The sequence below is a fragment of the Rhinopithecus roxellana genome, chromosome 16, assembly GCF_007565055.1.
Source record: "Rhinopithecus roxellana isolate Shanxi Qingling chromosome 16, ASM756505v1, whole genome shotgun sequence".
Lineage (NCBI taxonomy): Eukaryota > Metazoa > Chordata > Mammalia > Primates > Cercopithecidae > Rhinopithecus > Rhinopithecus roxellana.
In genome coordinates, this window is record NC_044564.1 from 10,405,264 (window position 1) to 10,432,738 (window position 27,475).

At 54.3% G+C, this 27,475-nt stretch overlaps 2 protein-coding genes across 6 annotated transcripts in view; one reads left to right on the forward strand and one right to left on the reverse strand.

Moving 5' to 3' along the window:
- Window positions 1-21,707, forward strand: part of CAMSAP1 (calmodulin regulated spectrin associated protein 1) — a 118,211-nt gene extending 96,504 nt beyond the window's left edge. For 3 of the 4 annotated variants that reach the window (XM_030919389.1, XM_030919391.1, XM_030919392.1), the window contains one exon: window positions 879-3,989. In XM_030919389.1, the coding sequence (XP_030775249.1) occupies window positions 879-1,181 (303 nt within the window). In that variant the 3' untranslated portion in view covers window positions 1,182-3,989. Of the gene's footprint in view, window positions 1-878; window positions 3,990-19,819; window positions 19,946-21,598 lie in introns of those variants that run through there. The other variant, XR_004053956.1, reaches the window with a different exon arrangement.
- The window catches only part of KCNT1 (potassium sodium-activated channel subfamily T member 1), a 56,700-nt gene continuing 50,806 nt past the window's right edge, over window positions 21,582-27,475 (reverse strand). For both annotated transcript variants that reach the window (XM_030919395.1, XM_030919396.1), the window contains exons 29-30: window positions 22,844-22,928; window positions 21,582-22,698 (exon numbers count right to left, since the gene is read on the reverse strand). In XM_030919395.1, the coding sequence (XP_030775255.1) occupies window positions 22,578-22,698; window positions 22,844-22,928 (206 nt within the window). In that variant the 3' untranslated portion in view covers window positions 21,582-22,577. The remainder of the gene's footprint in view (window positions 22,699-22,843; window positions 22,929-27,475) is intronic.

A 27,475-nucleotide genomic window follows, 5' to 3' on the forward strand; every position in this document is an offset into this window, starting at 1 on the left:
TTGGCAGTTAACAGTCTGCTGTCTGTCTCCATGGATTTGTCTGTTCTGGGCATTTATATACATGGAATCATAATTTATATGACCTTTTGGGTTGGACTTCTTTCACTTAGCATGATGCTCTGAGGTTTCTCAGTGTAATGTGTACCAGGACTCCGTACTCATAGCTGGGTAATGCTCCATTGCATGCTCAGACCCCGTACTGTTCGTCTCGTCATCTGCTGATGCACACTTGGGTTGATTCTAGTTAAAACATTTTTTATTGATACAAAACAGATGTACGTGTGTTTGGGGGTACATGTGATGATTTTATTTCTGCTTTTTGCCTGCGAGGGATAGTGCTGTTGTTTGTATGCAGTGTTTTGTGTGGATGTGTGTTTTCATTTCCCTTGAGTATATACGTGAGAGAGGATTGCTGCGTCCCACGGTGACGGCCTGACGGTTTGGAGAGCGACCAAGTTGTTTTCACAGCAGCTGCTGTGCTCTGCATCCTCCTGGCAGTGAACGAGCCCCGTGGCTCGCCAGCACTTGTTACCGCCCTGCTCCTGGGTTCCAGCCGTCCTTGTGGGCATGACGCGGCGTCTCTTTCTGACTGGCATTTCTCTGGTGACTAATGATGAGCATCTTTTCATATACTTTTCCACTTAATTGTAAAAGCGTTTTTTCCCCCTTGCTTGCCTAGACTTCTTAAGTAAAGTCTCAATGGCATGTAATGCTCTAGGACGGGTCTGCCATAATTGTTTACAACAGGCAGGCTGTAGGTGACAGGTGGGGGAGCGTCCCATGGAGCAGTGCCGGTTGAGCCGCTGTGGGAGCCTAACTCATGGCAATTGGAGTGGCCTTGAAGTGTTTGTCTCTTTCCCTTTTCTCTCCCCACACAGGAGCTGGAGAAGTGTGACGCCAATCACTACATCATACTGTTTCGTGATGCTGGCTGCCAGTTCAGGGCGCTTTACTGCTACTATCCTGATACTGAGGAAATCTACAAACTCACTGGCACGGGGCCAAAGAACATCACCAAGAAAATGATCGACAAGCTGTATAAATACAGCTCAGACCGAAAACAGTTTAACTTGATCCCAGCCAAAACCATGTCTGTCAGTGTGGATGCACTCACAATCCACAACCACCTGTGGCAGCCCAAGCGGCCCGCAGTGCCAAAGAAGGGCCAGACTCGTAAATGACCCCGGTGCAGCCGGCGTCCAAAGGGTGACCCAGACTCGTAAATGACGCCCTTGTGGCTGGCATCCAGAGGATGCCACGGGGTCCTTATTTATTGTTTTCATCTATTTGGGTACGAAGTGTGCAAAGTCACAGACCTTTTGCAAAGACGTTTCTAGACAACAGAAGAAAACCCTTCTCTCAGCACTCATCTCACGCAGAGGATGCCAGGCAGGGCGAGGATGGGGGAGTAGATGCCGCCTTTACAGTGGCTCACACTGCTGTGGCCACCACTGACCACTGAGGCTCCCAGAGGAGGGTGTTCACAGCGAGGTCCCAGGCCACGGAGCTCCCTTACTTGAAGTTCTCCTTCAGCATAGATTAGACGTGATCCACTTTGCTTTCTCGCTTCTCACCTCACCCCGTTGCACATTGCCTGACACCCTCATGTTGGCCAGCTGTAATCTCATGTGACTGTAGGACTGAGGCTCAATCTTGGCTTGGGGTGTTTGAATGTCTATAGCAAAGGAATTCATAATGGGAAATCTTTTTCATTTGAGAAATTGTATGATATTTATTGATTGTGTCTACTGCCAACATTTATATCCAATTCTAAGATTTCTGAAAAAAAAATTCTTATCCCTTGCTGCTCAGAAAAAGTTTACTGAAAATACCAGTTCACTAAAAGCACTGAAATCTGCAAAGTCTGTCTTCTGCTAAAATAACGTTTACAAATATGAAGATGATTATTTCTGGCACACAGTCATGAGGATGGGGAATGGCACTAGGAGCTGATGTTTGCTTCGTTTAAAGTAGGCAAGCCGAGCCAACTGCAGCCATCATTAATTAAGTTTCGGATAATACTCTAATGATTTGTTCGCTTTAATAAAGACAGATTTTGGTGAAGTAGAATATTTTTCATTCTGAGCATGTTTGTCCCATAAGGTGATGCACTTAAGCTGACAGTCCCTTTAGTGGTTTTGTTAGGTCACGGATTGTCCTGTCTGGATTCTGCATCTGGAAGCGCTGCATGCTCTCAGAGGAGCATGCTCTTTTCCGTGTAGATGGATAATTTTGTTTTGTTGCCTGTTTAAAAAGAAGTGGTTATTTGCAGTTATTTCAGAACTCCAAGTAAGCGGATGGCTTTGGGTGCTTTCTGCCTTGTTCCCAATGGTGTTGATGCTTCTGCGGAGCGGACATTCCCAGGAGCAGGTACGTGCCAGCCACAGCTGCCAGACACTGCAGCAACTGACCAGCTGCCGGAAGATTCTGGAGCCACTAACATTAGTTTTGCACATATTTTCTTGGGAGTGTTACTTGAATCTATCTCGAACTGCAGAAAAAATTAAAGATCAATAGGGAGAAAAAGTTAGAGACAAGTGTAACTGTTACATAATTTTAGATAAGAAACCTGAGTCGTGTACATAAGGAAAGCGGGAACATGGTACAGAAGGCTAGAAGGAATTACAGGTCTTATTCCCCTTTCCTCAGTCCTTTGAAGAAAAGGACAACCTCTTGCGATTTTGTATATATCGTGTTCAACACAGCCGCTCTCTGTCCTGTAAATAGGGAACTAAAGGCTGTCTGATTTCTCAAGTGCTGAGTTACACATCCTGAGTGAGCTTTCTGTTACCATACTTTCACACGTGGGCTTTATTTCTCACTGTATGTTTGATATGATATTACCGTATTTATTTTAAGAAAGCACTAAGATGTAATAAAGTGATGAACTAATTTGCTTTACATTGAATCATATGTGTGAGGTTGCTGTGGCTCATTTCTCTGACCAGGCGACACCAGCTCCTTGCTTTATAGGAGTTTCACGTTACTGTTTTTTTTTTTTTTTTTTACCATGGCCCTATCGAAGTCAGTGAAATTGGATTATTTTTAATGAAGAGCTAGAAAATGTCTGGCATAGAGCTGGAAAATTGCATTCCCATGGGACTTCTGAGTCAATTCTGGATTTTCTCCATGGAATGAGTCAGTTTGTGGAACATCCTGAAATTTGTCCTTGAGCATGTAGGATTTTTCACTGTTGGTTGTGAGTAAGCACCAACGTGGCACGGACATTCCTGATGTCCCAAGTCCCCAGGCCATTGTTTGCCTGATGGTTGACAGAAACGTCCCTGCCTTCTTCATGCTTGGACACAGCAACCCTTTTAATTTGTCTTGAAAAGGTTCAGACACAGGATTAATTTTCGCGGTGGTGCTTTTGGGCCTTTCTGGCTTGGGTGGTGGTAAAGTCATGATTTTGCAGTTGATAACACTGACCCATAGCTCTGTTATCAATGTCTGCCATTTTCAAAGCCTCTGCAGTGGTATTTGTGTCTCGTCGCAAATTTCTTTCAGCGGAAAGCTTGCACATCTTTCCTTGTCTCTCAGAATTCTAACCTTGTTATTTAAGACAAGCTGCTCTCCCCATTTAGGATATCACTTTGTAAAGAAAGTGTAAACCAAATGATTCAATGTATGACGACGTTTATGTGTAAATCCTTGGTAATGCTAGAATTCTGGGAGCCCAGAAGGGTTGAAAGAGAAATGAAACTTGTGTGAGTCCCATTATTTTACACGTGTATGTGCAGATACGTTCTACCCACACGTGTGCGTGCACCAAACGCACTGCTTTCCGTGTGTCCTTTTGACTTTCTACTCGTGTCACTGCGGTGCAGTCTCTTAGCAGACTTCAGGCCCAAACTGTATTCTTCACTCAGGCAAAATTGAAAAGTGGAATAATTCTAAATTACTTCTAGGTTATACTTTTACCTCCCTGAAATTGTCGTTGTCACTTGGAGGGCAAAATATTTATTGAAATAAAATTTTCTGTTAAAAATCCATCAACTTGGAGAATGTTTTGCAATTGATTGTGATTTATTTTGTGCAATAGGATTTGACTTTTGAGAAGTGCCAACGGGCACCTCTAAAGCAGTTGCGTTTCACCTTTTCTGGGAATGTTTTTGAAAAGAACAGTAGCTGTATCTCTCCATCATTGTTTTGGTCAAGTCTGTCTGTGTTACTGGGAAGCAGACACACCCAGGACTGCATCTCTGACTTTCACACCTGCCTTTTCTTACAGGGCTTGAGTGGGTGCCTTGCTGTTGTCTAGAGTTTTTTCTGGTGTGGAAGGTGGAGGTGTATTTTTAAGGACAGTCCAGGGGATTCGGACGTCACCCGCAGATTCGGACGTCACCAGCGGAGCCATGTAGGGTACTCTGTCATTCACAGTCTCCATTTGCTACAATTTATCCCATTTGAAGGCCCAGGCTGTGGGGTTTGTTAGAGGTTTCAGAGAGCCGAACTTGCTCTTGTAAGAAACTTGGACTCCCGGGAGCATCTCGCCGTACAGATGGCAAGTTCCTCTCCTTCCTCCTCGTGCTGTTTTTCAGGATTATGAACTAGGAAAGTAAATTTCAGCTGTGGAAGTGAGTGCCCTTGTCCCTCCACCATCTAGAAGTGGGGTGATCTCCACCTGCAAAATGTTTGCAGATGCCTCATTTTGTTCTTTTTCTCCTTTAGAAAGAGCAAGTGAAATTTCCCCAGTTATTTCTCATGTAGCAATACTTTGCCAAAGCAACATATAGTGGGAATGAATGACAGAGGAAAGGAATAGATTAGCAGACTCCACGTAGACAAGCCCAGGCACAAAACCTGTGAATGAATTGCTGAGTCATTTGTTTCAGGGTAGAATATTTATTCGCAACAAAAAATTTGGGTTGCTTCTGGTTCAAAAGTATTAAACCACATTTCCCATACAAATGCATTTCTGCGCTAGTATCACGATGATGGTCAGCAACTAACCAGTTTGGCCTTGGAGCGGCTTCTCAGTAGCTCTCTTTTTTCATCTGGTAAATGATGCTCCCGAACTGCAAACTAAGATACTTTAGCTCTGACAGCCTGAGATTCAGGGTGCAGCCTGCCATTCAGATATGCATAGCATCATTCAGATGTGCATAGCATGTTGGCTTCATCTGTGCACACAGCCTTCAGGAGGATGATGATCCTGCTCTGAGTGTGGCTTGCCACTAACGGGCCTCCAGACACGCTGTCGGGGGCACACAGGGATGATGCTTGCAGGACCCGTGTTGCTGCCACAGGGCAAGGTCGAGAAAAGCCTACGTGGCACCCAGCTTGCTTACTCCCAGTTGGAGATCTCATGTCCTTTCTCTCTCATTGTGGCAAGAATGACACACATCTTTCTAGTTTTATGCTGTCATGAAAAGTTAAGTTCCCTTTATAGTTGAAGTGATTAATAACAAGGCGGGATAGATGGACGGAGACTCCTGTACGATGGGCGTGCTGGCAGAGGCATCAGCTGTTGGAGTTGGGCCCAGAGTTCCCCAGTGGGTGCTTGCTTTGTGTCTTCCCCGGGCAGCCCCTGGGCCTGCGTCGGTGTGCAGCATGGGGTGGTGAGGCTTCGGGACGGGCATTTAAAGTCTTGAGTTTTTTAAGGCCGGGTGTGGTGGCCCACGTCTGTAATTCCAGCACGTTGGGAGGCTGAGGTGGGAAGATTACCTGACAGGTCAGGAGTTTGAGACCAGCCTGGCCAAAAGGATGAAACCCCATCTCCATTAAAAATACAAAAATTAGGCGGGCGCGATGGCGGGCGCCTGTGGTCCCAGCTGCTCAGGAGGCTGGGGCAGGAGAATCGCTTGAACCTGGGAGGCGGAGCTTGCAGTGAGCCGAGATCGCGCCACTACACTCCAGCCTGGGTGACTGAGACTCCATCTCAAAAATAAACACATGTTGGGTTTTTTAAAAACTGATTTTTTAGTTGAACTGATCAATCTCTCTAATTTCCATTTTTTTCAGACCTTTTTTTTTTTTTCTTTTATGCCAGGTGGTAAATTTTTGTTTTCATTACAATCCAATCCTTATTCTTTCAAAGTTTAAAGTAGAACATACTTAGAGAAAAGCAGATTCCCAGCATCTAGCCCAATAAACTTTTGGCAAAGTACATGTTCTGGTTTTAAAAACAGTGGTTCCCAGCCGGGCGCGGTGGCTCAAGCCTGTAATCCCAGCACTTTGGGAGGCCGAGGCGGGCGGATCACGAGGTCAGGAGATCGAGACCATCCTGGCTAACACGGTGAAACCCCGTCTCTACTAAAAATACAAAAAACTAGCCGGGCGAGGTGGCGGGCGCCTGTAGTCCCAGCTACTCGGGAGGCTGAGGCAGGAGAATGGCGTAAACCCGGGAGGCGGAGCTTGCAGTGAGCTGAGATCCGGCCACTGTGCTCTAGCCTGGGTGACAGAGTGAGACTCCTTCTCAAAAAAAAAAAAAAAAAAAAGTGGTTCCCAATATTTGTCACCAAAGGTCCCCTCTGTAACATTTGGCTCCTAAATTATATTTATCGATACATATCTTTGCTCTGTTTTAGTGGACATTTGACTGCCAGTACAAGTCGGCCTGGCAAGGTTGACTGACAAGCTGGACAGTCCCTGTGGCCCCTTGGAGGTGCTATGAAGGCAGAGTGTTGGGCATCTGGTGGGCACGTGGGTTTCTGTTCCATTATTGACATTATTTCTGTGTATGTTTCTTCAGGTCGGACTCTCGTTCAGCTTGCAGGTTGCCGTGTTGTTTCTTGGGTAGTGTTTCCTCATCCCAGGAAATCAACTTGCTGGGGCACAAGCATTGTCATTCCTGGGGAAGATACTCCCGACTGCTGGCTGGCTGCACACTCGGTCTTGGAGCAGACCTGCTGGTTGCAGACCTGGGCATTTGATGTTTATTTTCCTTGAGGATGACTTTTGCTGTCGTTCTTCCATTACAGTCTTCAAGGGCCAGAGGTGGACAGTGTAGCCCCAAGTGGCACACAGCCAGGTGAGGGACGTGGGGACCCATGCGTATCCGCAGGCAGCACAGCGGGGCGTTTTCCTTGGTGGGCTGTGCTTGGCTCTTAGATTGTGGCGGCTGCACCAGGAGGTGTTGGTAAAGGCCAGTGAAGCCTCCTGTCGGGGTGAGGTCAGCGACACCACCCTTGCTCCTCCAACAGAGGAAGCCTGTGTTGTGTACATCGGCGTCCCGTGCAGCCCACAGGATGTGGTGATGTGGTGGTGGCCGCGGAAGGCGAAGGGGAGGGTGCAACCATCCTGAGCTCTGCAGTGCGGGTCAGAGAGCAGCGGTGGGCCAGTGGGCAGAGGCCGGGCCATCTTCCCTGCGGGTGCTGGGTGAGTGCCAGTGGCCGGCACACGGGACAGTCAGTGCGTGGTGAGGATGCCGCCCTGGGCCCGGGTCTTGGTGGAGTCTCTGCCTGGAAGTCTGCTTGCTGTAGGAATGCCACCATGTTCTCAAGGGAAGGGGGAACATTTTTCAGGGAGGAATGGTAGCCACGGAGTAGTCAGACAAAACTAGCCTTAATAACTGTGGGCCTATCTGTTAGGGAAAGAAAAGAAATGAGATCACCACTTATGTGACTGTTTTGGCTACAAATCGGGTTTTTAAACTAAGCTGCAAAACTTCAAGTCATTTGGTGCAAAGACTGTGTCTGAACGGTGGAGACCATGGGGCTCCCAGCCTAAGCCCTGCCTTCCAGGAGCAGTGAGGGCCCGTGGGCTGCGCGCACGCCCAGTGCCCAGTGGCTCGGGAGCGCCCTCTGGAGGGCTCCGGTGCACACAGCAGGCCAGACACGGGGTGAGGCGGTGGCACCCTGAGCCTCGTGGTTCAAGAGTCCTAGTCCTGGGCTGGGCACACTGGAGAGGGCTGTTCCAGTCAGCCTCCCCCTGACTTCCTCAGGAGGAGGCTTGGGCGGAGTGTGTGTGGGTGGGGGGTGTGTGTGTGGCAGGCACAGGAGCTACGTCAAGCGAGGAGCAGGGGTACACAGAGCAGAGCCCACAGCGTGCCAGGCTGGCAGTTCCTGCAGAGCAGCTGTGTCACAAACGCCACCTGTGAACACACTCGTGTTTGGCAGCTCATCCCCGGGAGCCTGTTGTGGGTGGAGCTGTCTTGTGAGTGTGCAGACTTCGACCTGGTGCTGGGAGGGGGGCGACAGCAGACGATTGGCGGTTAGGCTGAGGATCACCTCCCCATACTCTGTCCCTTAGAGAGAACACCAGCCACGCCCTCCCTGCAGAGCACTTGGGCGAGGTGTGGACCCAGCTGGAAAGTGGGTGGTAGAGGGTTCGTTTATTGTTTTGAAGATGGATCTGCCTTTTTTTTTTTTTTTTCTTTTTGAGATGGACTCTCACTCTGTCACCCAGGCTGGAGTGCAGTGGCGCAATCTCAGCTCACTACAACCTCCGCCTCCCAGGTTCAAGTGATTCTCCTGCCTCAGCCTCCCGAGTAGCTGGGACTACAGGCACATGCCGGCACTTCTGACTGATTTTTGTATTTTTGGTAGAGACAGGGTTTCACCATGTTGGCCAGGCTGGTCTCGAACTCTTGACCTCAGGTGATGCGCCCATCTCGGCCTCCCAAAGTGCTGGGATTACAGGAGTGAGCCACCAAGCCCAGTCTAAATCTTCTTTTTTGTCTGAGAATTCAGAAGCAAATGGGTTTTCCTCTATTTACTGAGAAGCTGCAGGCCTGACTTCTGTGCTTTCAAATAAAAACTGGTAATGTAGATTTTGTTTTAGAAGCCCTTCAGAAGTAGCATTTCAGCGTCGGAGATTTGCAGTACAAAGGAAAGGCCTCATTCTGAAGTGCGAGGCAAGGGGCGAGGAGGGTTTCCCACAAGCCTGGCTGGGGCTGTGGTGGGAGCCGGCGCCCCTTTTCTTCCTGGAACACACCCAGGTGGGTGCCCTGCAGGAAGCTCTGGGCTGCAGTTTCTCCTTTGGAGTTAATGTCCTTGCCCTGCACTGGAAGTGAATTGATGGCATATACAGCCCTTGAGAGAGAGAGAGAGAGATATATGTATATATATGTATATATGTATGTATATATATGTATATATGTGTATATATGTATGTATATATGTATGTATATATGTGTGTATATATATGTGTATATATATATGTATATATGCTTTCCTTGAAAGTATCAGCTGTGCAAACAGTTTGGAAGTGCACAGGGAGAACAGAACAAAAAGCTGCCCGCCCTGCCCTGCCCCTTCCTCACAGCACATGGCTGTTGGTGTCTCCAGACTCTGAGTGGCTACACCCCTCTCCACACCGTGCACCCCACGTCGGCGTCACCGCGTGAGCAGATGCACCTGCACCAGTGCTTACCAGCCCTGCCCTCCTGGAGCTTACGGGCTGGCCAGTGCACAGGCAGATGAGGATAGCAGCATCCAGTGACAACTGCGTATTTCACGGAATCTAAGATGTGCTTCATTTTAAGATGCATCATGATTTTGTGTCACCAAGAAAGAAATCCTGCCCATCAAACTATGCCACGCTGTTGATGTTAAGATGCTCTGCTTTCAAAGATGTTGAAGTGTGTACAGCACTGGCGTGGGTGTACGTCTGGGCCTCAGTGGAGCTCATGGGGGTGGCCATTTGAGAAAGTGGCAGGAGGAGAGGAGCTGTTTGCCCAGCTAGGGTGGAGTCCAGGGCCTGAGGATGACTCGGGGTCCTCCCCGCGTGGCTCATGAAGCAAGCCTGGACGCGCTCGGGTCTCGGCAGGTGGGGGAGGATCTGCCCAGAGCGTGCCCTGTCCCAGGCACCTCCTGGCACCGCCACTGCTCTGCCAAGCCTGTCTCCAGCCCTGAGCCCAGGTCCTGGGAGCTCTGGCTGGGGGCTGGGATGCGCTGGGCTCATGTGGGATTCTCAGGGCCCCAGGATTGGACTTTCCTGGACTGGTGGGTGTGGTGTGGGTTGTCACTGCTTTGTCTGTTCCTTTCCCGGGCACTGGGGAGGTCCGGGCACTAGGGAGGTTGACTTGTTTTTACAAATGGGGATGGGCCTAACATGCTGCTGCTTCTAGGAGATTTCCATTCACTTCCTTGGCCCACTTTCAGTGAGGTAGCTTTAATTGGGTGGGCTTTTTTGCCTATTGATTCGTGGAACTTCTTTCAGCGATCAAGATGACAGGGCACCTCTCCTTTTGTGGGCAGTGGACGTGCCAAGCTGGGGCTCCTCTTTGTGGTGTTGGCATTTGAGACACGCCACACGCCGCCCAGTGTCTTTGGCTTTTTTTTTTTTTTTTTTTTAAAGACGAAGTCTCGCTCTGTCGTCCAGGCTGGAGTGCAGTGGTATAATCTCGGCTCACTAAAACCTCTGCCTCCAGAGTTCAAGCGATTCTCCTGCCTCAGCCTCCTGAGTAGCTGGGATTACAGGTGCCCGCCACCACGCCCGGCTAATTTTTGTATTTTTAGTAGAGACAGGGTTTCTCCATGTTGGTTGGGCTGGCCTCAAACTCCTGACCTCGTGATCCACCTCGGCCTCCCAAAGTGCTGGGATTATAGGCATGAGCCACCGCGCCCGGCCGATTGGCAGTTTCTTGATCGCAACAGAAGTTGAGCCTATTTACATCTTTTTATGGTCATGGAGTTTCCTTCTGTGAAACGTCTGTACAAGCTTTTTGCCTGTTTTTCTCCTGAGTCGTCTCTTCCTAATTAATTTACAGAAGATAAATTTTTGAAAGACCATATACAGAAAGTGTAAATATCTTCTATTCTGTGGCTCTTCAGTTTTTTTGTTGGTGATACACAGAAGTTTTTAAGATTATGTGGCCAGATTGTCAATGTTCTTATTAGAGTTTAAGAAATCTAGGCCGGGCGCGGTGGCTCACGCCTGTAATCCCAGGACTTTGGGAGGCGGAGGCGGGCGGATCACGAGGTCAGGAGATCGAGACCATCCTGGCTAACACGGTGAAACCCCGTCTTTACTAAAAATACAAAAACTTAGCCAGGCATGGTGACGGGCACCTGTAGTCCCAGCTACTTGGGAGGCTGAGGAAGGAGAATGGCATGAACCCAGGAGGCGGAGCTTGCAGTAAGCCGAGATCATGCTACTGCACTCCAGCCTGGGGGACAGAGCAAGACTCTGTCTCAAACAAAGAAAAAAAAAAAAAAATCTAGGCCAGGCGCAGTGGCTCACGCCTGTAATCCCAGCACTTTGGGAGGCCGAGGCAGGTAGATCATCTGAGGTCAGCAGTTCAAGACCACCAGCCTGGTCAACATGGTGAAACCTCATCTCTACTACAAATATAAAAACTAGCTGGGCGTGGTGGTGGGCGCCTGTAATCCCAGCTACTCAGGAGGTTGAGCCAGGAGAATTGCTTGAACCCAGGAGACGGAGGTTGCAGTGAGCTGACACAGTGCCACTGCACTCCAGCCTCAGCGACAGATTGAGACTGCATGTCAGAGAGAGAGAGAGAGAGAAAAAAAGAACTCTTTCCCTACCATGGAGTCATGAAGGTATTTTTGAAACTACCTTCTAAACCTTTTTCTTTTTTTCCTTTGGGTTTTGTATTTCAGCCTATTACGCACCTGGATTTGGCTTTTATCAGGCTTGTGAATGAGGTGGAAGTCCATATAATTTTTTTTCTATGAGGGTATCTCATGATCCCAGAGCCATTTCTTGGATACGCCATTCCTCCTCCACTCTTTGGCAGTGCCAGTTTTGCTGTGGTTTTATTTCTGTACTTCAAGTCCATTGGTCTCTGGTGAGCAGAGCAGTGCCCTCCCTGCACCCTCAGAGATGTCCATATTCTTTTTTTTTTTTTTTTTCTGAGACGGAGTCTCGCTGTGTCGCCCAGGCTGGAGTGCAGTGGCCAGATCTCGGCTCACTGCAAGCTCTGCCTCCCGGGTTCACGCCATTCTCCTGCCTCAGCCTCCTGAGTAGCTGGGACTACAGGCGCCCACCACCTCGCCCGGCTAGTTTTTTGTATTTTTTTAGTAGAGACGGGGTTTCACCGTGTTAGTCTCGATCTCCTCACCTCGTGATCCGCCCGTCTCGGCCTCCCAAAGTGCTGGGATTACAGGCTTGAGCCACTGCACCCGGCCAGAGATGTCCATATTCTGACCTCTGGGTGTTTTGTTACACAGGGAAGGGGAATCAAGGTTGAAGATGGAATTCGGGTTGCTAATCAGATGATCTTGAGATGAGAGATCAGCCTAGACTGTTAGGGGAGTCCCGTGTCATCACAAGGGTGTCTCAAGTATGGGACGGGTGCAGAGGACAGAGCAAGACCGGGCGCACAGAAGGGAGCACAGAGCTGCAGACTGCTGGTTTTCCAGATGGAGGGAGGGGCTGTGAGCCAAGGAATGCAGATGCCCTCTAGACGCTGGAAAGGCTTCCAGATTCTCTGGAGAGTCTCCAGAAAGCCGGAAGCTCTGCTGATAACCTGGATCTCAACTCAGCTATTTGTTGGACTCCTGGTCTACAGAGCTGTTAAGTTTGTGGTGTTTGAAGTCACTACGTGTGTCACAGGAGCAACAGGAAGTGAATCAGTCTACTTGTCTATCTGTGCAACACACAGGCAGGGTCCGGATTCCTGTCGCTTGATAATGAGACTCCCTCTCCGGTGAACCAGCTGCTTCCACTAAGAGTGTTTTGGATATTCTTGGCCATTGGCATGTCAGGTTCTACCTCCAGCCTCCCCGACCCGACCCTGAGTAATTAAGATTTGGTTTGGGGTTGCCTTGAAGTTAGAGAGATCTGACATCTTTATCGTATTGGGTCCTTGATCCATGAACTTGGTGTGGCTTCATTATTTAACTCTTGAAGCTTGATAATTTTTCCCGTAGAGGTCTAATAGTTTTTTTTGTTTTTGTTTTTGTTTTGATACAGAGTCTTGCTGTGTCGCCCAGGCTGGAGTGCAGTGGCGCGATCTTGGCTCACTGCAAGCTCCGTCCCCCAGGTTCATGCCATTCTCATGCCTCAGCCTCCCGAGTAGCTGGGACTACAGGCGTCTGCCACCTCGCCCGGCTAATTTTTTGTATTTTTAGTAGAGATGGAGTTTCACTGTGTTACCCAGGATGATCTCGATCTCCTGACCTCGTGATTCACCCGCCTCGGTCTCCCAAAGTGCTGGGATTACAGGCGTGAGCCACTGCTCCCGGCCTAATTTCTTCTTCTTATAAGGACACCAGTCTGATTGGATTAGGGTCCACTCCAGTGGCCTCTTTTTAACTTAATTATCTCTTTAAAGGCCCTGTCTCCAAAGACAATCACATCTGACATCCTCAGGGAATGGACGTCCACCTATGGGTTTGGGGGACACCGTTCAGCCCATAACAGACGTCACCAGGGATAGGACGTCCACCTGTGGTTTTGAGGGACAGCGTTGAGGTTGCGTGTGGGCAGCACGTCCACTGCTTGGAGAGCGACATTGCCAAAGGTAGGTGGACCTCGCAGGTTTTCTATTTTTTATTATAAACTATTCGACCTGTAATCCCAGCACTTCGAGAGAAGGATTACAGGTGGGAGGATTGCTTGAGCCCGGAAATTGGAGACCAGTCTGGGTAACATGGTGAAACCCCATCTGTACCAAAAATACAAAAATTAGCCGGGCTTGGTGGCGCTTAACCTGTCGTCCCAGCTACTCGGGAGGCTGAGGTAGAAGGATCTTTCAAGCCCAGCAGGTTGAGGCTGTAGGGAGCTGTGACTCCACCACTGCACTTCCGTCTGGGCGACAGAGCTAAACCCAGTCTCAAAAAAATAAAAAGTGAAATATTTGAAAGCCATCCAAGGAATGGAGTTGCCTATGTTAGTCATGAAGCAAAATAATGAAGTGGGTGCCGGCGACTCTGTCAGTCATTTTAATAATTTTATAATGTGATTTCTAGAGATGGAAGGAGTCACAAAGGCCAGTGCCCTTGCCTCACTTACCCAGGACTTGGGGCATCACGTCCCTGGGTTCGCGGCACGTGGCAAGTCTGCGTTTCTCCTGGTCATCCCTAAGTGTGTACTGGAAGCACCCGTGGAGTGAGGTATTGTGGGCTGGACGTGCAGCACTGAGCACGCAGCCCTGTGTATCTGAGCTTTGCAGGCTGGTGGAGGAAGGTCAGGCAGGTGGACTGGGCGGGACCTTTTCCAGACCCAAAGAATTGACCAGGGTTGGTTGGGAGGTGATGAAGAAGTCTTTGCAGAAGCCAAGGAATGTGCAATGCTGAGGAGTTCAGGCTCCTGAGGGGCTCCTGGCAGGGTGACAGCAGAGGGCCCACTGGGTCACGGCAGGTGGTGAGCGTGGACTGAATGTCGGTTCCCTCTGCAGCTAGACAACGACCCACTGACAGATCTGTCCGTCCATTGTTTGCTCATCTGTATGGTGGGGATTGCAAAACCGGTTTGCTGTGTGTTGATTACCAACTAGTCTGAGTGTGGTGAGACAGAACACCGCCCCCCCAGCACACATACACAGAAGCTGCATGAACAGGCGTATGACTCATAGACAGGTAGCAAAGGGCAACAGAAGCCTCAGACTCATCACAAGCCTGTACCCCAGGCCCAGAAAACTGCCTGAGGAGGACGGAGTCTCCTCTGCGTGTGCCCCACTTACACTGCAGCTGGACGGCCCCCAAAAGCAGCCGCCCTGGGTTTTATGCCCCAGGGCGACGTTATTCACTGGGCCAAAGCCTGGAAGGATGTCCTGCTTCCAGGGGGACTGTCCAGCCAGCCCCTCCCATCTGAGGATGTGGCACTCCCAGCACAGGCTGCGGTCGTTCCTGAGAACTGTGAGCGAGAAATGGAGAACTGAGCTGACCCGAGGTCCCCGGAGCCATGTCCTGGGGTGATGACCATTCAGGGGCCTCCTGCGTGAACCTTAGGAGAACTGAGCTGCCAGGACCGGGCAGAGTGAATCCCCTGCGAGTGTTCAGAGGGATAAAGGTGGGGGAAGTGAGGGGATGGAACAGTAGGACCGTGTGGTAAAGTGAGGCGTTGCTACTGACATGGGCAGGAAGGGAGAGCCGACGATGGACTAAGCGGCAAGTGGAAGCTGAGCGGGTGGCTGCAAGTGACTGGGCATTCTTCCCGAGGGCCCAGCTTCTGTGTGGGTACCGCCTGTCTGTGACTCCTCATCCTCTGCCTCCATCGCTGCAGGACACAAGGAGGTCAGAGGAGCTGGTCTGGGCAGGTGTTTGGTTGTGGAAGGATGCAGGAATGGGAGGTCCCAGGACTGATGGTCAGGGCGGTGGGTGTGCCTTCTGAGCTAAGTGACCCGCGAGTCCTACTGCTATCTTGTTCCTCAAGTGCAAGCACCATCCGTGGAAGTCTGGGCCGGTTGGGTGGCCAAGTGGCAACATGATGGTGGACTGAGCAGGACCACGGCAGCTGCTACCCAAGGGAGGTGGCCACGGGCAGGTGGCTTGGGAATCATGGCCAGTGCCTCCTGCTCACTGTTCTGTTATTAGAGTGGTGGCCTTCTCAGGCTGGGAGGTGGTGGCGGGGAATGGGGGACCAGACTATAAGGAATAATCAGGTCCACACTGTCAAGGACCCTGGCTATAAGCTGCCATCTGGCCTTTGGAACTTTGTATTTTGAGCAGAATGACCATACACTCGCCCACTCCTCCACTCACTTACCTGTTCATTCAGTTGTCCATCTGCTCATTCATTAATTCACTCATTAATTCACTCATTCATTCATTCACTCATTCACTCATTCATTCACTCACTCATTCATTCACTCATTCATTCATTCACTCATCATTCACTCATTCATTCACTCATTCACTCGTTCTGGAATAGGGCTGGGTGTGCTCTTGGGTGTGATGCAGGGTTGGAGACAGGGGTCCCAGCCAGCGGTGGCTTGCATTAATTCACAGCATTTGGGGGGTGTTGAAGTTCATGGATAGTACAGAGATGTGACCCTGAGGCTGCGGCACTATGGAGGGAAGGGTGGTGGAGAGAGGAGGTGCAGCTCACGACTTAAGGATGGAAGTTAGAGGCGAGGCACTGGAGCGTGCGGGCCCCAGGGGGGCAGGAGGGTGTCCTTAGGGAGGAGGAGGCACAGCCTCAGAAGAGGTTGGGACCGGCCAGGCTTGTCCACCACCCAGCAAGGCCCGATCAGGGTGGGTGGAGGGCAGTGGGAGGTGGGGACAATGCATGCTGCCTGGGCAGGTGGTACTGGAGACTGCAGCACAGAGCTGGTGTTTTGGTGTGTGGAGGTGCCACCATGGGCTGCTTCCTGCAAACCTGTTCTGCCTGCAGCACGCAGTGCTCTGCAGGGCTGGTCTTGCTGTAGCAAAGAACTGAGGGACGGGGGCAGGGCCTGCCCTGGCCAGCTCCTGTGGGGATAGACATCAGAGCATGGCCAGGGTCAGGCTGTTCCCAGGGCCTTCCTGGGGTGGCCATGTTTGACGCATGCCTGAAAGAAAGCCTGGTCCCAAGCAGCCATCAGTGTCTTTCATGAACATCCTGGGTGCCAGACGCTGTGGCCAAGGCCCCCAGGGTCCACTCACAGCCACTCTCAGAGTTTAGGACTATATCATCATGTACCCCAGGATTTTAGACAGTGGCAAGGTAGATGAAGGTCAGCTCTGGTTACAGAGAACAGACAAAGGGCCCAAGGCACAGGAAGGGGTGCGTTTCCCGGCTGGGGCAGTGCCGGGGAGGGCAGAGGCTGCTTGGGGAGCAGAGAACAGAGGGCAGAGGCACCCTCTAGTGCCTGTGTGAGAGACAGCGGGTGGCCTCAGGGTGTGGGTGGGGGACACTGAGGAGGACATGGGGTCTCGAGGGTGTGACAGACGGATCGGCTTGGACACGGGGAGTCGAGGTGCCCCCAGGACAGCCACTTGGAATGTGGAGTGGGCTGATGAGTTTCCAGACTTGAGTGGGGCTGGACTTCCGGAGGGGCTGGTAGACGGGTCAGCACCGGCAAACTTCAGTAGTCTGGGACTGTGTGAGGACCATCAGGAGGGCCAAGACAGACTCTGTGGAGGGCGGGTGGGGTGACCTCCAGTGGAGGTCACGTGAGGTGAGAACCAGCAGCACCCTTCGGGTTCAGTGGCCAGGAGTCAGCCTGACTCAGGGTGCGTTTTGGGGGGTGCTGGGAGTGGGGTGAGGAAGAGAGGACGGCACGTGGGGAAGGCTGGGGAAGCTCAGCTACTCAGAGGGGAACAGAGCGTGAGCTCACGTGTGGAGGTGATGCCAGAGGGTGGGCTGAGCTGAGGGCAGGGGCCCAGGAACAGCTGGATGGGAGCTGGCATCCTGGGAGAGTGCAGAGCTCTGCAGTTGGGGCTGAGGCTTGGCGGTGCTCAGCAGACAGGAGGCCAAGCCGCTGTCAGTCCCCCGGAGATCTGGGCTCCTTGGAGGTCAGGAGGGCTCCTGGCTGCTGTCCTCTGGGGAGGGCTGGGAGTCACAGCAGTGGACAGAGTGTGTGAGTTGGGGGCTCTGTGGGACTCTGCCCCGGGTGCCCTGTGGCCCCCCTGCAGCTTTCTTTCAGGAATGCCAGGGCAAGTGGAGCAGCGAGGCTCCGGGCAGGTGGAAGGGCTGGGCCGGCTGCTCTCTGAGTGTCCTCTATCCTCGGTCCTGCCTGACTCCTCTGCTCACGGAGAAGCCCTTGCTCTGCAGTGGCCGTGCCTCAGTGCTCCTCACAGGTCCTCTGGACCTTCCACGCAGGCGAGGTGGGGGCCTCTGGAGCCTGGCCCTCACACACAACCATCCAGGCAGCTGTTGGGCAGAGACAGCAGCTTTCTGGGACCTGGGGGCACTGCAGGGGCTGATCATGGTAGGCAATGCCTGGACACCTGGCAGGTGGCATGGCCATGAAAGGGCCGTGCCTCAGTTTTCCCACCGAATGAGGTACATGGGCCCTCAGGCAACTGCATCACCCACCTGTCACCTGGCACCTTCCAGCAGGTACCTGCCTGGAGGAGCTCTTCCTGGCTTCCAACCAGCTGTGCCACCTGCCGTGGGTGCCTTTTGCAGCCTGTGCACCTGACCAGGTTGGACCTCTCCAACAGAAAGCATCTGTTTGCTGAGCGGGACACCTTCCTGTCCCCAGGGGCCCTCCAGGAGCTGGGGCTGCGGGGAGCTGGCTGGCCACACTGCCTGCTGTAAAACCACGGGCCATCGAGGGGTCTCTTTAAAACCCTACAGCCTGGACACACATCCAGGCCTGAGGTGTGTGCGGTGTGCGGGAGGTGGAGGAGGGCTGATGTGCTGGTCGTGTGACTCTCCATAACTTGGGGACTTAACAAATCCAATTATCGGTCTCCATCATTTTTTTTTTTTTTTTTTTTTTTTTTTTTTTTTTTTTTGAGATGAAGTCTTGCTCTGTTGTCCAGGCTGGAGCGCAGTGGCATGATCTCGGCTCACTGCAGCCTCCTTCTCCCGGGTTCAAGTGATTCTTGTGCCTCAGCCTCCCGAGTAGCTGGGATTACCAGGTTCCCACCACCATGCCCGGCTAATTTTTGTATTTTTAGTAGAGTTGGGTTTCACTATGTTGGCCAGGCTGGTCTCGAAACTCCTGACCTCAGGTGATCCGCCTGCCTCAGCCTGCCAAAGTGCTGGGATTACAGTTGTGAGCCACCGTGCCCGGCCAGTCTCTGTCTTTTTTTTTTTTTTCGAGACGGAGTCTCACTCTGTCGCCCGGGCTGGAGTGCAGTGGCCGGATCTCAGCTCACTGCAAGCTCCTCCTCCTGGGTTCATGCCATTCTCCTGCCTCAGCCTCCCGAGTAGCTGGGACTACAGGCGCCTGCCACCTCGCCCGGCTAGTTTTTTTTGTATTTTTTAGTAGAGACAGGGTTTCGCCGTGTTAGCCAGGATGGTCTCGATCTCCTGACCTCGTGATCCGCCCGCCTCGGCCTCCCAAAGTGCTGAGATTACAGGTGTGAGCCCCCATGCCTGGCCAGTCTCTGTCTTTTAATTGGTGTATTTAGACCAATGCATTGCCATGTAATGTGATGACGGGTTTCGTGGGATTGACATCTGCCACATTCGTAACTGTTTTTCTATTTGTTGCCCTTGGTCTTAGTTTCTATCTCCCTTTGTTTTCTGCTGTCTCTGGTTTCAGTTACACATTTTATATGATTCCACAGTCTTTTCTTTTGTAGCATATCAATTATAATTTCAGATAGAGAAAAAAAAGAAAAATAAGTATATATATTTTAGTGGTTGCTGTAGAGTTTGCAGCTAATCCAAATCCAGGTGTAAGTTACACTGTGTTGCTTCTCAGGTCACATGGTAACTTGTAACTGATGACCCCCGTTTCCTCCCGCCTGTCCCTTGCTCTTACATTTCACTCACCCGTAAGCGAGAGTCACCCAATACACTATTAGTATTCTGATTTTGAGCAAACAGTTTTCTTTTTCTTTTTTCTTTTTCTTGTTTGAGACAGGGTCTCACTCTGCCGCCCAGGCTGGAGTGCAGTGGTGCAGTCTCAGCTCAATGCAGCCTCAACCTCCTCGGCTTAGGTGAGCCTCCTTCCTCAGCCTCCTGGGTACCTGGGGCTATACGCATATGCCACCACGTCTAGCTAATTTTTTTTTTTTTTTTTTTGTATTTTTTGATAGAGTCAGGGCTTTGTCATGTTGCCCACGCTGATCTTAAACTCCTGGGCTCAAGCAGTCCACCTGCCTTGGCCTCCCAAAGTGCTGGGATTACAGGCATGAGACACTGCACCCTGCCCAAACAGGTTTCTGTTAGATGGATGAGGAATAAGGAAAATAAAAACAAACAAAAAAAGGAATAAGGAAAATAGCAGATTTCTCACTAATTTTGTGTGTTTCAAATAATTCTACCATAAAAGCATTAAAACAAATTTTTAGTTCATTCTAGGCAGTGATGACTTAGGGAATTCAGTTCCTCAACCTTTGCTCAGATCCTGCCTCACTTGCTGTAGGCTTTGCAGGGGGACCTTTGATGGGTTAGCCGGACATGAGGCTGGGAGAAGTGATGGTGGACAAGGACGGCTGGGGGAGCAGGGACCCACCTTCCTGATGTCTGACTGTGCCAGCTGGGACTGTTGGTGAGTGGGCTCGGGACAAGCAGACAGGTACCCCAGGTACTCCCTAAACCCGGAGATGAAGAACATGGAGGCCAAGGAGAGCACAGAAGGTTCCAGATGCTTCAGGCAGCTTTTATTGGGCTGGCAGCTGGCATCTCACAGTCATGGACCTGCCTGGATCCAGCCCCTGGCTCCCAGCCTTGCCCACGGGAGGATTCACTGGGTGCTGGGTGCTACCTGTGTCCATGGCTGCCCACATGAGCTCCAGGCAGAGCAGGGGGCCTCGTGCCTGGCATCCTCTGTGGTTAGTGAAGGAGCAGGGACTGCCCGCCACCTCCTCGGATGTCCAGGGCTGGACCTGAAGTGGCCTCGCTAATGGAGATTATGAACATGCTGCCACTTGCCCCCGACATGCGGGAGGGAACGGACCACTGATGTTCTCCGAGGCCCAAAGTGCCCACCCAGCCCCTCCTGGGCAGCAAGCCCCCAGCCCTCTTTGGGGGACTCCACTCACCCGTGGAGAGAGGCTCAAAGGCTAAGAGGCCTCCCGGCCTCACGGTGGTGGAGTGGCCACAAGGGACTCCAGGAACACCGTCCCCATCGCAAGTTAGTCCCCAACAAGTCATGTGACTCCCCCATGGTGCGTCCTAGAGGCCAGCTCTTCCCAGTGTGGGGTTCCAGGGGCTACAGCTTCCCCCGCCACCACTGGAGCTGTGGCCCTCCCATCCCAGCCGCCAGGCCGGCTTTTCTCTCCCCTCTCCTCCCTGCAGGGGCTGTGCAGCCCCTCTTGTCTGGGGGCCAGGGTGTAGGTGACATGAGAAGCTGCCCAGGTGAGGCAGGCTTGGGCCTGCCTGCTGCAAGGTGACTGCAGGGTAGGGTGTGCCCGCTGGTTGGATCCTGGGAACCTGATAGACCCCAGCCCTGCTGGGACAGGCTCTGGCCACTCTAGCCCAACATCAACCCCTGCCACTCCATCAAGGTCCCGGGACTTTCTGGCCCCCTGAATCCACACAGCCTTTTCCTGACCACCCATATCTGGCTCTGTCCCCCACCGAGGGCTAGTGGGCACCTTCTGAGCAGGAGGGTTCCAGGCAGGCCAGTAGTAAGGGACTAGCTAGTCGTGTGGCCAGGGCCGGCCCCTCTAGCAGCTGCTGTGTCGTTTGCCCTGACACCAGGGAAGGGCTGCACCTCAGCCTTTTTTGGTTCTTCCCCTTCAGCCTTTTGGGGTACCCTGAAATGAACGTGGTGAGGTGCACACACATCCCTGCCTGGGGCAGCCCTGACCCCCAGTGTAGGGGGTCCCCAGCAGCTGCTGACCTCAGATGAGTTCTGTGCCACTGTGGGCAGAGCCTGGGGTCTCTGTACCCACCCCAGGGACACGCCTGGCTGCAGGGGTGAGGCTGATGGGCAGCTCACCAGAAAGCCCTCCTGGACTCTGGGACCCCCACCACCAGACAGGTTTCCTGGCTACCAGGATTCAGTCACCAGTAGCCAAATACAATTTGGTTCCCAAGTTTTGGAAGGACTGTCCTGGTCTGGCTGGGGAATGGGAGCTTGCCTGTGGGGTTGGGGTGGGGACCCCAGCAGGTGTTTCTAACCCTTAAAATGGGGTGGCTGGGAGGGGTGAGAGCCTTGGAACCACAAGCGGGGCAACTTGTAACTTCATGCCTCCAGAATGCATCCGTTTAATAGAAGGTTCCAGCACTGACCGTACAAACCAGTAAGGAACCAGCAGCAAAGGACGCAGGGCGGCGCTCCTGATGTCAGCCGCCGCCCGGGATCTCGCCTTGCTAAGAAGGTCCTCTCCCTCCACGTGGCCCAGCGCAGAGGCTGAATTGTGCTTCACAAGTCAGGGGTTTAGAAAACAAGGCTTTGCTTTAAAAGGTAAGTGTAAAACGGTCCGTGGAAATGCACCATCTTCCACCCAACGCCCCCCAGACGCAGTGGCCGGGAAAGTTCAGTGTGAAGTAGAGGAAATGGCGTCTTCTGCTTCTGCTCGTGACCTTCAGAAAGGTCCTTGGCAACAGGGCCCTCTGGGGCATCTGGGGATGCACCCCTCACACATGCCCGGCTTCCCCGGGCCCTTTGCTGCTTGACTTCTGAAAGGGCTCAGGACAGCAAAGAGCAGAGGGTGCCCCTCACCCGCCCCACAGAGTGCAGCATGGCAGCCCCGGCCCCCAGGCCTTGGCTGGAAGGAAGTGAGGCCGCTTGGCCATGAAAGCTCAGGCTGGCTCTGAGTTGGGTGTGGCCCACGCAGGGCTCCTGGGTTCTGGGTTCTCTTCCCCTCCCCATGCACCCCAGCCCCACCCTCCAGCACAGCCTGGGCTTGGCCCTGCAAGGCATCTGGTCCCCGCGTTGCCCTCCCAGCCAGCCCTGGTCACGAGTTACGGTACATCTGTGTAAAGAGAAGTGGACTGCATCGGTCTGTAAAAATAGGTTAAAAAACTCCCCTCACTAGCTTGCAGGTACCCGAGGGTGAGCTGGCCCTCCCCCCTGCATGAGGGGCTCCTTTCCAGGGTGGAGTCCCAGGAGCCACGGTGAGCCGAGTGTGGCATCCCCAGGGTCACGCTAGTGCCACTGTGTCCTCACACGCTCCTCCACGTCCTTCCTGAGGACCCTGGGCTTGGTGGCCCGAGCTCGGTGCAGGGCTGGCTCAGAGCTGTGTCTCATCGCGAGTCTCGGGGTTGCAGGACGACAGCTTGTGGCTGCAGCTGCTCTTCCGGCTCTGGGAGCTGCTGGCCACATGAGCCAGGGGGTCGGAGCGGATGAGATAGCTGCGGGAGGGCAGAGGGGACCCTGGAGTGGACGTGGGCCGGGCAGCCCCTGCCCAGCAGCCCCACTGTGGTGCCTGTGGCCTCGTCTCCCCAGTGCCCACCTGGTGCTCAGGGGGTCTCCACACGGCCCGCAGGTGCTACTCACACAATGTCGCTGGGCTCCAGCCTCGTGTCGGGAGGAGGGTTGATGAGGACGTAGGAGAGGGTGTTCTGATGGTCATTCATCTCGTCTGCAAAGGATACAACCGGGCAGACGTCACCCCCCAGCCCTCCCCCTCCCAGCTCCACAGGGGCCCGGAGGTATGGGGGGCTCCAGGATGAGCTGAGTCTTTCCGGCCTTCCTGACCATTCTGCTCCAGCACCTCATCCTGGTGAGCCCAGCCAGGGCCCATCCCCACATGGGGCAGCCAGGAGGGCAGCTGGGAGCCAGCTCCAACCTGCACCCCCCCTCCGGTGCCGGGTGGCATCACAGCAAAGGGGTGGGCCTGAGCAGAGGCACCAAGCACACCTGTACACACCAGCACACACGTCAGCCTGCACGCAGTGGGACGTGTCTGTTCATCTCACATGCATGCACGCCTTCATCTACACCTGCACACACCTGCAATTCACCTCTGTATCCCACACACATTTGTGTCTATCTGCACAGATCTTCACAGCCACCCATACCTATGCTGTCTACAGACCCCTGCACACTCACTCGTATACACACCCGCACGCCATCCTCCACATTCACACACACACCCACCTCGGCCTCCAGAGGCTGCTCAGCCCTGCCCCTCCCACAGGGCCCTGCAGCTGCTGCCGTCCCTGGGCCTGGGCAGGCCACTCCCACTCACTGTGCTCAGCCCTTTGCTTCAGACTTAAGTCCCGAGTGGCATCAGCCTAGAACAGCCCCCAGCTCATCCCTCTGAGAGCATGGCCCTGCCCCTCATGGGAGACAGCCTGGCATCTGGCTCATGGCGTGGGAGGGGGGATGTGTCCCATGGGGTGAAAACAGTCCTGGGAGAAACACCCCCCCGTCATCCCAGTCTCCACGGGGCCAAGCACAGGGAAGGAGAGCCCACCATCCCAGCAGTAGCCCTGGGTTCACTGGCCGGGAGGGAAGGGCCTGTAGCCTCAGTTTATGCATCTGATGGTGTCTAAGGGAACCTCCTGGATTCCTGTTCCAGGACTCCAAGGACAGAGAACAAAGGTGACCCAGGACAGGGGAACCTCAGGGAGCCTCCACCCTGGCTGCTGCCATTCCCTTCTCTCTGCCCGTCCTCTCCCCTTGGGACAGCCCTGCCATGGCCCCTGAGAAGACAAAAGTCAGGGAGGCTCCTAGCCAGCCAGGTGGGGGCCATGCTGGTCCCGCTGCAGTGGGGGCTGCGGAGTTCCCACAGCGTGAGCACAGCTGCTGCCAGGGAGGTGGGGGCACAGGCTAGGACCTGGGGGGTGACCTGGACAGCTCTGCCTCGGGCCTTTCGCACATGGCGGCAGGTCATTTGGTGCCAGCTCCTGTGTCCATGCCTGCGGGGTGGGACGGCCTGACACCTGCCCCTCACAGCTGTTTTGCTGTCTTCCTAAAACCCATGGCAGGGTCTTCCCCAGGCCTTTGGTAGAGGCCCAGGGGCCTCACGTTGAGGCTGTGCAGGGAGGCACACCCACCCCGCCCTTGTGCTCACACACACCTCTGGGGTGGCCGCGTGGCAGGTGGTGCAGGGAGTGGTGGTGTGGGCGGCTCTAGTAAGTACTTGCCCCCCGCTGCCTGACTGGCTTTGTGATGAGCACCCAGTGGGACACCAAGAACAAGGGGCCACCACCTCGTTTCACTCCGGCAGGCACAGACTGGCCGCCAGGCCTCAGCTTTTCCCCCTGGGGTGCCTGGACCACACGCTTCTGAAGTGAGCAGAGCATGTAGCTGGGCTGAACCGGGCTGAGCCAGGCTGGGCTGGGTGGTGGGTGGGGACGCTGGGTCCCAGCTGCAGTGCCGGGGCTGGGTTGCGGTCAGTCACGTGGCACTGGTCCTGGCTGCCCAGGATGGGCGCAGAGGACTAGCTTCACGTGTCCACTGTGTTTGGTGAAGGCTGGCAGCAGGTGGGCCTGGGGTGAGGCAGGGGCTGGCTTTGGCTCTTCTGGTGAATGTCCTGGGGCAGGGCCACCTCACCCCTGGTCCCCAAGGCTACCTGACTCCTCCACCCAGACCCTCCAACCTTCACTCCAGGCCTCAGTGGTAGCTCTGCCCCTCACCCGCTTCCTAACCCTGCAGGCCCCAGAACTTCCAGATCCCTGGCCCTTGGCATCCATAGTCACTCCTGCCTGAATCCCCCATGCCGGGCCATAGCTACTGCCACCCGAGCCTCACTTTCCTCCTCTATAAACTGGGGGTAACTAGTGCCTACCCCCAGAGCAGCCGTGAGGCGGCGTGAAGACGGGGTCTGTGTATCGTGGCTGAGGTGGCTCCTCCTGCTGTGTGTGTGGGGTGGGGGCTGCACGCTGGAGGGGCCCCAGGATGCTGCCCACCCTCCCTGCAAAGAGAGTGACTCTTCCTGTTCTGCGTCCTGGCCTAGAGTCCGCTTGAATCCAAACAGGGGTGCAGCCCCAAAGCCCTGGCACCTTCACCACCCCAGGCATGTAGGCCGAGCCCAGGAGATGCCTGCCGCGCGAGTCCTGTGAGCCCTCGACCCCCAAGCCTGCCCTGGAGCCACAGCAGGAGCCGCAGGAAGCCGTGGCGGGTGAGGGGAGCGGGAAATGCAGGCGTCCCACTCATGAAGGCTCATGAAGGCCACTAGCTGCAGGTCCAAGCGCCACAGTGCCCGGCAGAGCGAGGGTCTTCCATGAGCTCCATCGTAGGGAAAAGCACGGAACCGGGAGAGGCTGACGCTTTACTTCCGTGGCCGCTCCAGGCCTGGCCCTGCCTCCGGCTGCAAGGCCATCCTGGCAAACATATCCCGCCCGAGCTAACACCTGCCTGGGCTCAGGAGGCCCTTCAAGCTCCTGGGTTACCCTGTAGGGAGGGGTGGCAGCGGGGGCAGGCTCTGAGCTCCCCTGAGGCTACCAGGACCCCAGGGAGCGCCCCGGCCGGGACTCTGAGCACTGACGGGGTGCGGCATGTTCTTGGAGGAAACAGGGTGCTGGGCGGCTGAGCACCCAGAACAGAATGGGACGTGGAGCAGCTCTGCGCCAGACGAGCAGGAAAAATCCCCTCGTGGAGCCCCAGCTGGGGGATGAAGGTTACCATCCACCTGGCCTGGGCAGCCACAAAGCCTGCCCACTCCTAGCGGCTTGGAATCCCCACCCCTGCGTCCAGCCCCGGCTTCACCGAGCTCCTCCCGAGGCCCTGGCTTGGGACCATGTGGGTGCTTCCTGAGAGCAGAGGGGCTTGGGGTCCTCGGACCGCTTGTGGGGCCAGCCACAGGGAGGGGCTGGCTGTAGGCCAGGGTGGCCTACCGGTGCCAGCAGGGCTCATCATAAACAGCAAAGCAGGAGAAGCACCAGAGTGAGCCTGAGAGCTGGGCAGTTGCCACTCAGCCTGGCGACCAACAGCACCTTGACCAGCACAAGCCCCGGACCTCAGCCTCAGGCCCGTCCTCAACGCCCAGCCAGGGGACACTCTGTCAACATGCGAGGCTTTGCCCAACAGGGCTGTCTGGGCTGACACCTGGGACGTGCTCTCATGGCTCCCGTCCACCTGCCTGGCCGGGACGGCGCGGCAAGGCTGCCAGCGGTGAAGGGTTGGTGAGCCCTGTGGTGCAGCGGTCGGCACCCGCCAGAGCAGAATTACCTTGCAAATATCCCAGGTTTACCCGATTCATGACATCACTGGCTGTTAAATTTGCTACGTCCTCTACAGAACACACAGAAAGAGGCACAGACAGAAAGAGAGAGAGAGAGAGTGTCAGCAAGCGAGGTGCGGGCGGCCGGCACAGCGGGCGGGTGTGGGGGCAGCTGCACGGGAGGCCGGCCACCCCAGGACCTGCAGCCAGCACCAGCCACCGGAAGCGAGTCGGTCACCAGAAACGCAGTTGCTCCTCCCTTGCCAAGCTCGGGGGGCGGGCAGCGGTCGCAGAGGCAGGCACCAGCTCTGGGGGTGGCCGGACGGGGCTGGTATTCATCCTCTGCCAACAGTCAAAGGGGGGCCACGAACGCAAACACTGGGCACCCCTCTCAGCCCTGGGAGCCCCACCTGAAAGGGCATGAAGCCCCTCCCGGGACAGGAACACTGTGGGGACGGAGGGCAGCTTCAAGGCAGGGACAGGGGGGCATCCTCCACAGCGCCCACGAGGCTGGGGGCCAGGAAAGGTCTTCACGGGCCACCAGTTCCCCAAACCCTGGCCTCTGAGTCTCCTTCGGGCCCACAGGCCGGCCCAGCCCAGTGACCTGTGAGCATCTCCTGAGCCAGCCCTGAGCTCCTGACTCTGCTCAGGGGACTCAAGACCTCCACCCAGGTGACGGATGCAGGAAGCAGGATTGGGAGACCGGGCACCCTGAAGGGACAGAGGCAGCCCTGAGCATCGGGCACGTCCCCGAGATGGAACAAAGGGAGGGTGGAGCCTTGACACGGCCCAGGGGTGGATGTCACTGGGCAGTGGCCCAGTGCCGGGGAGCTGGGGCCTGTGGCCTCATCAATGGAGGTAGCGTCTCTAGAGGGAGGGAGGGAGGGAGAGGATGAGTGTCTCTCCTCGCCAGGCAAGGCATGTAGGGCCCCCAAGCCCAAGCACATTTCCCATCACAAGGTGCAGAGAGACAGGGTTGTACGGATCTGTTGCTGAAGACGGACACCGGGCTCCCTGGA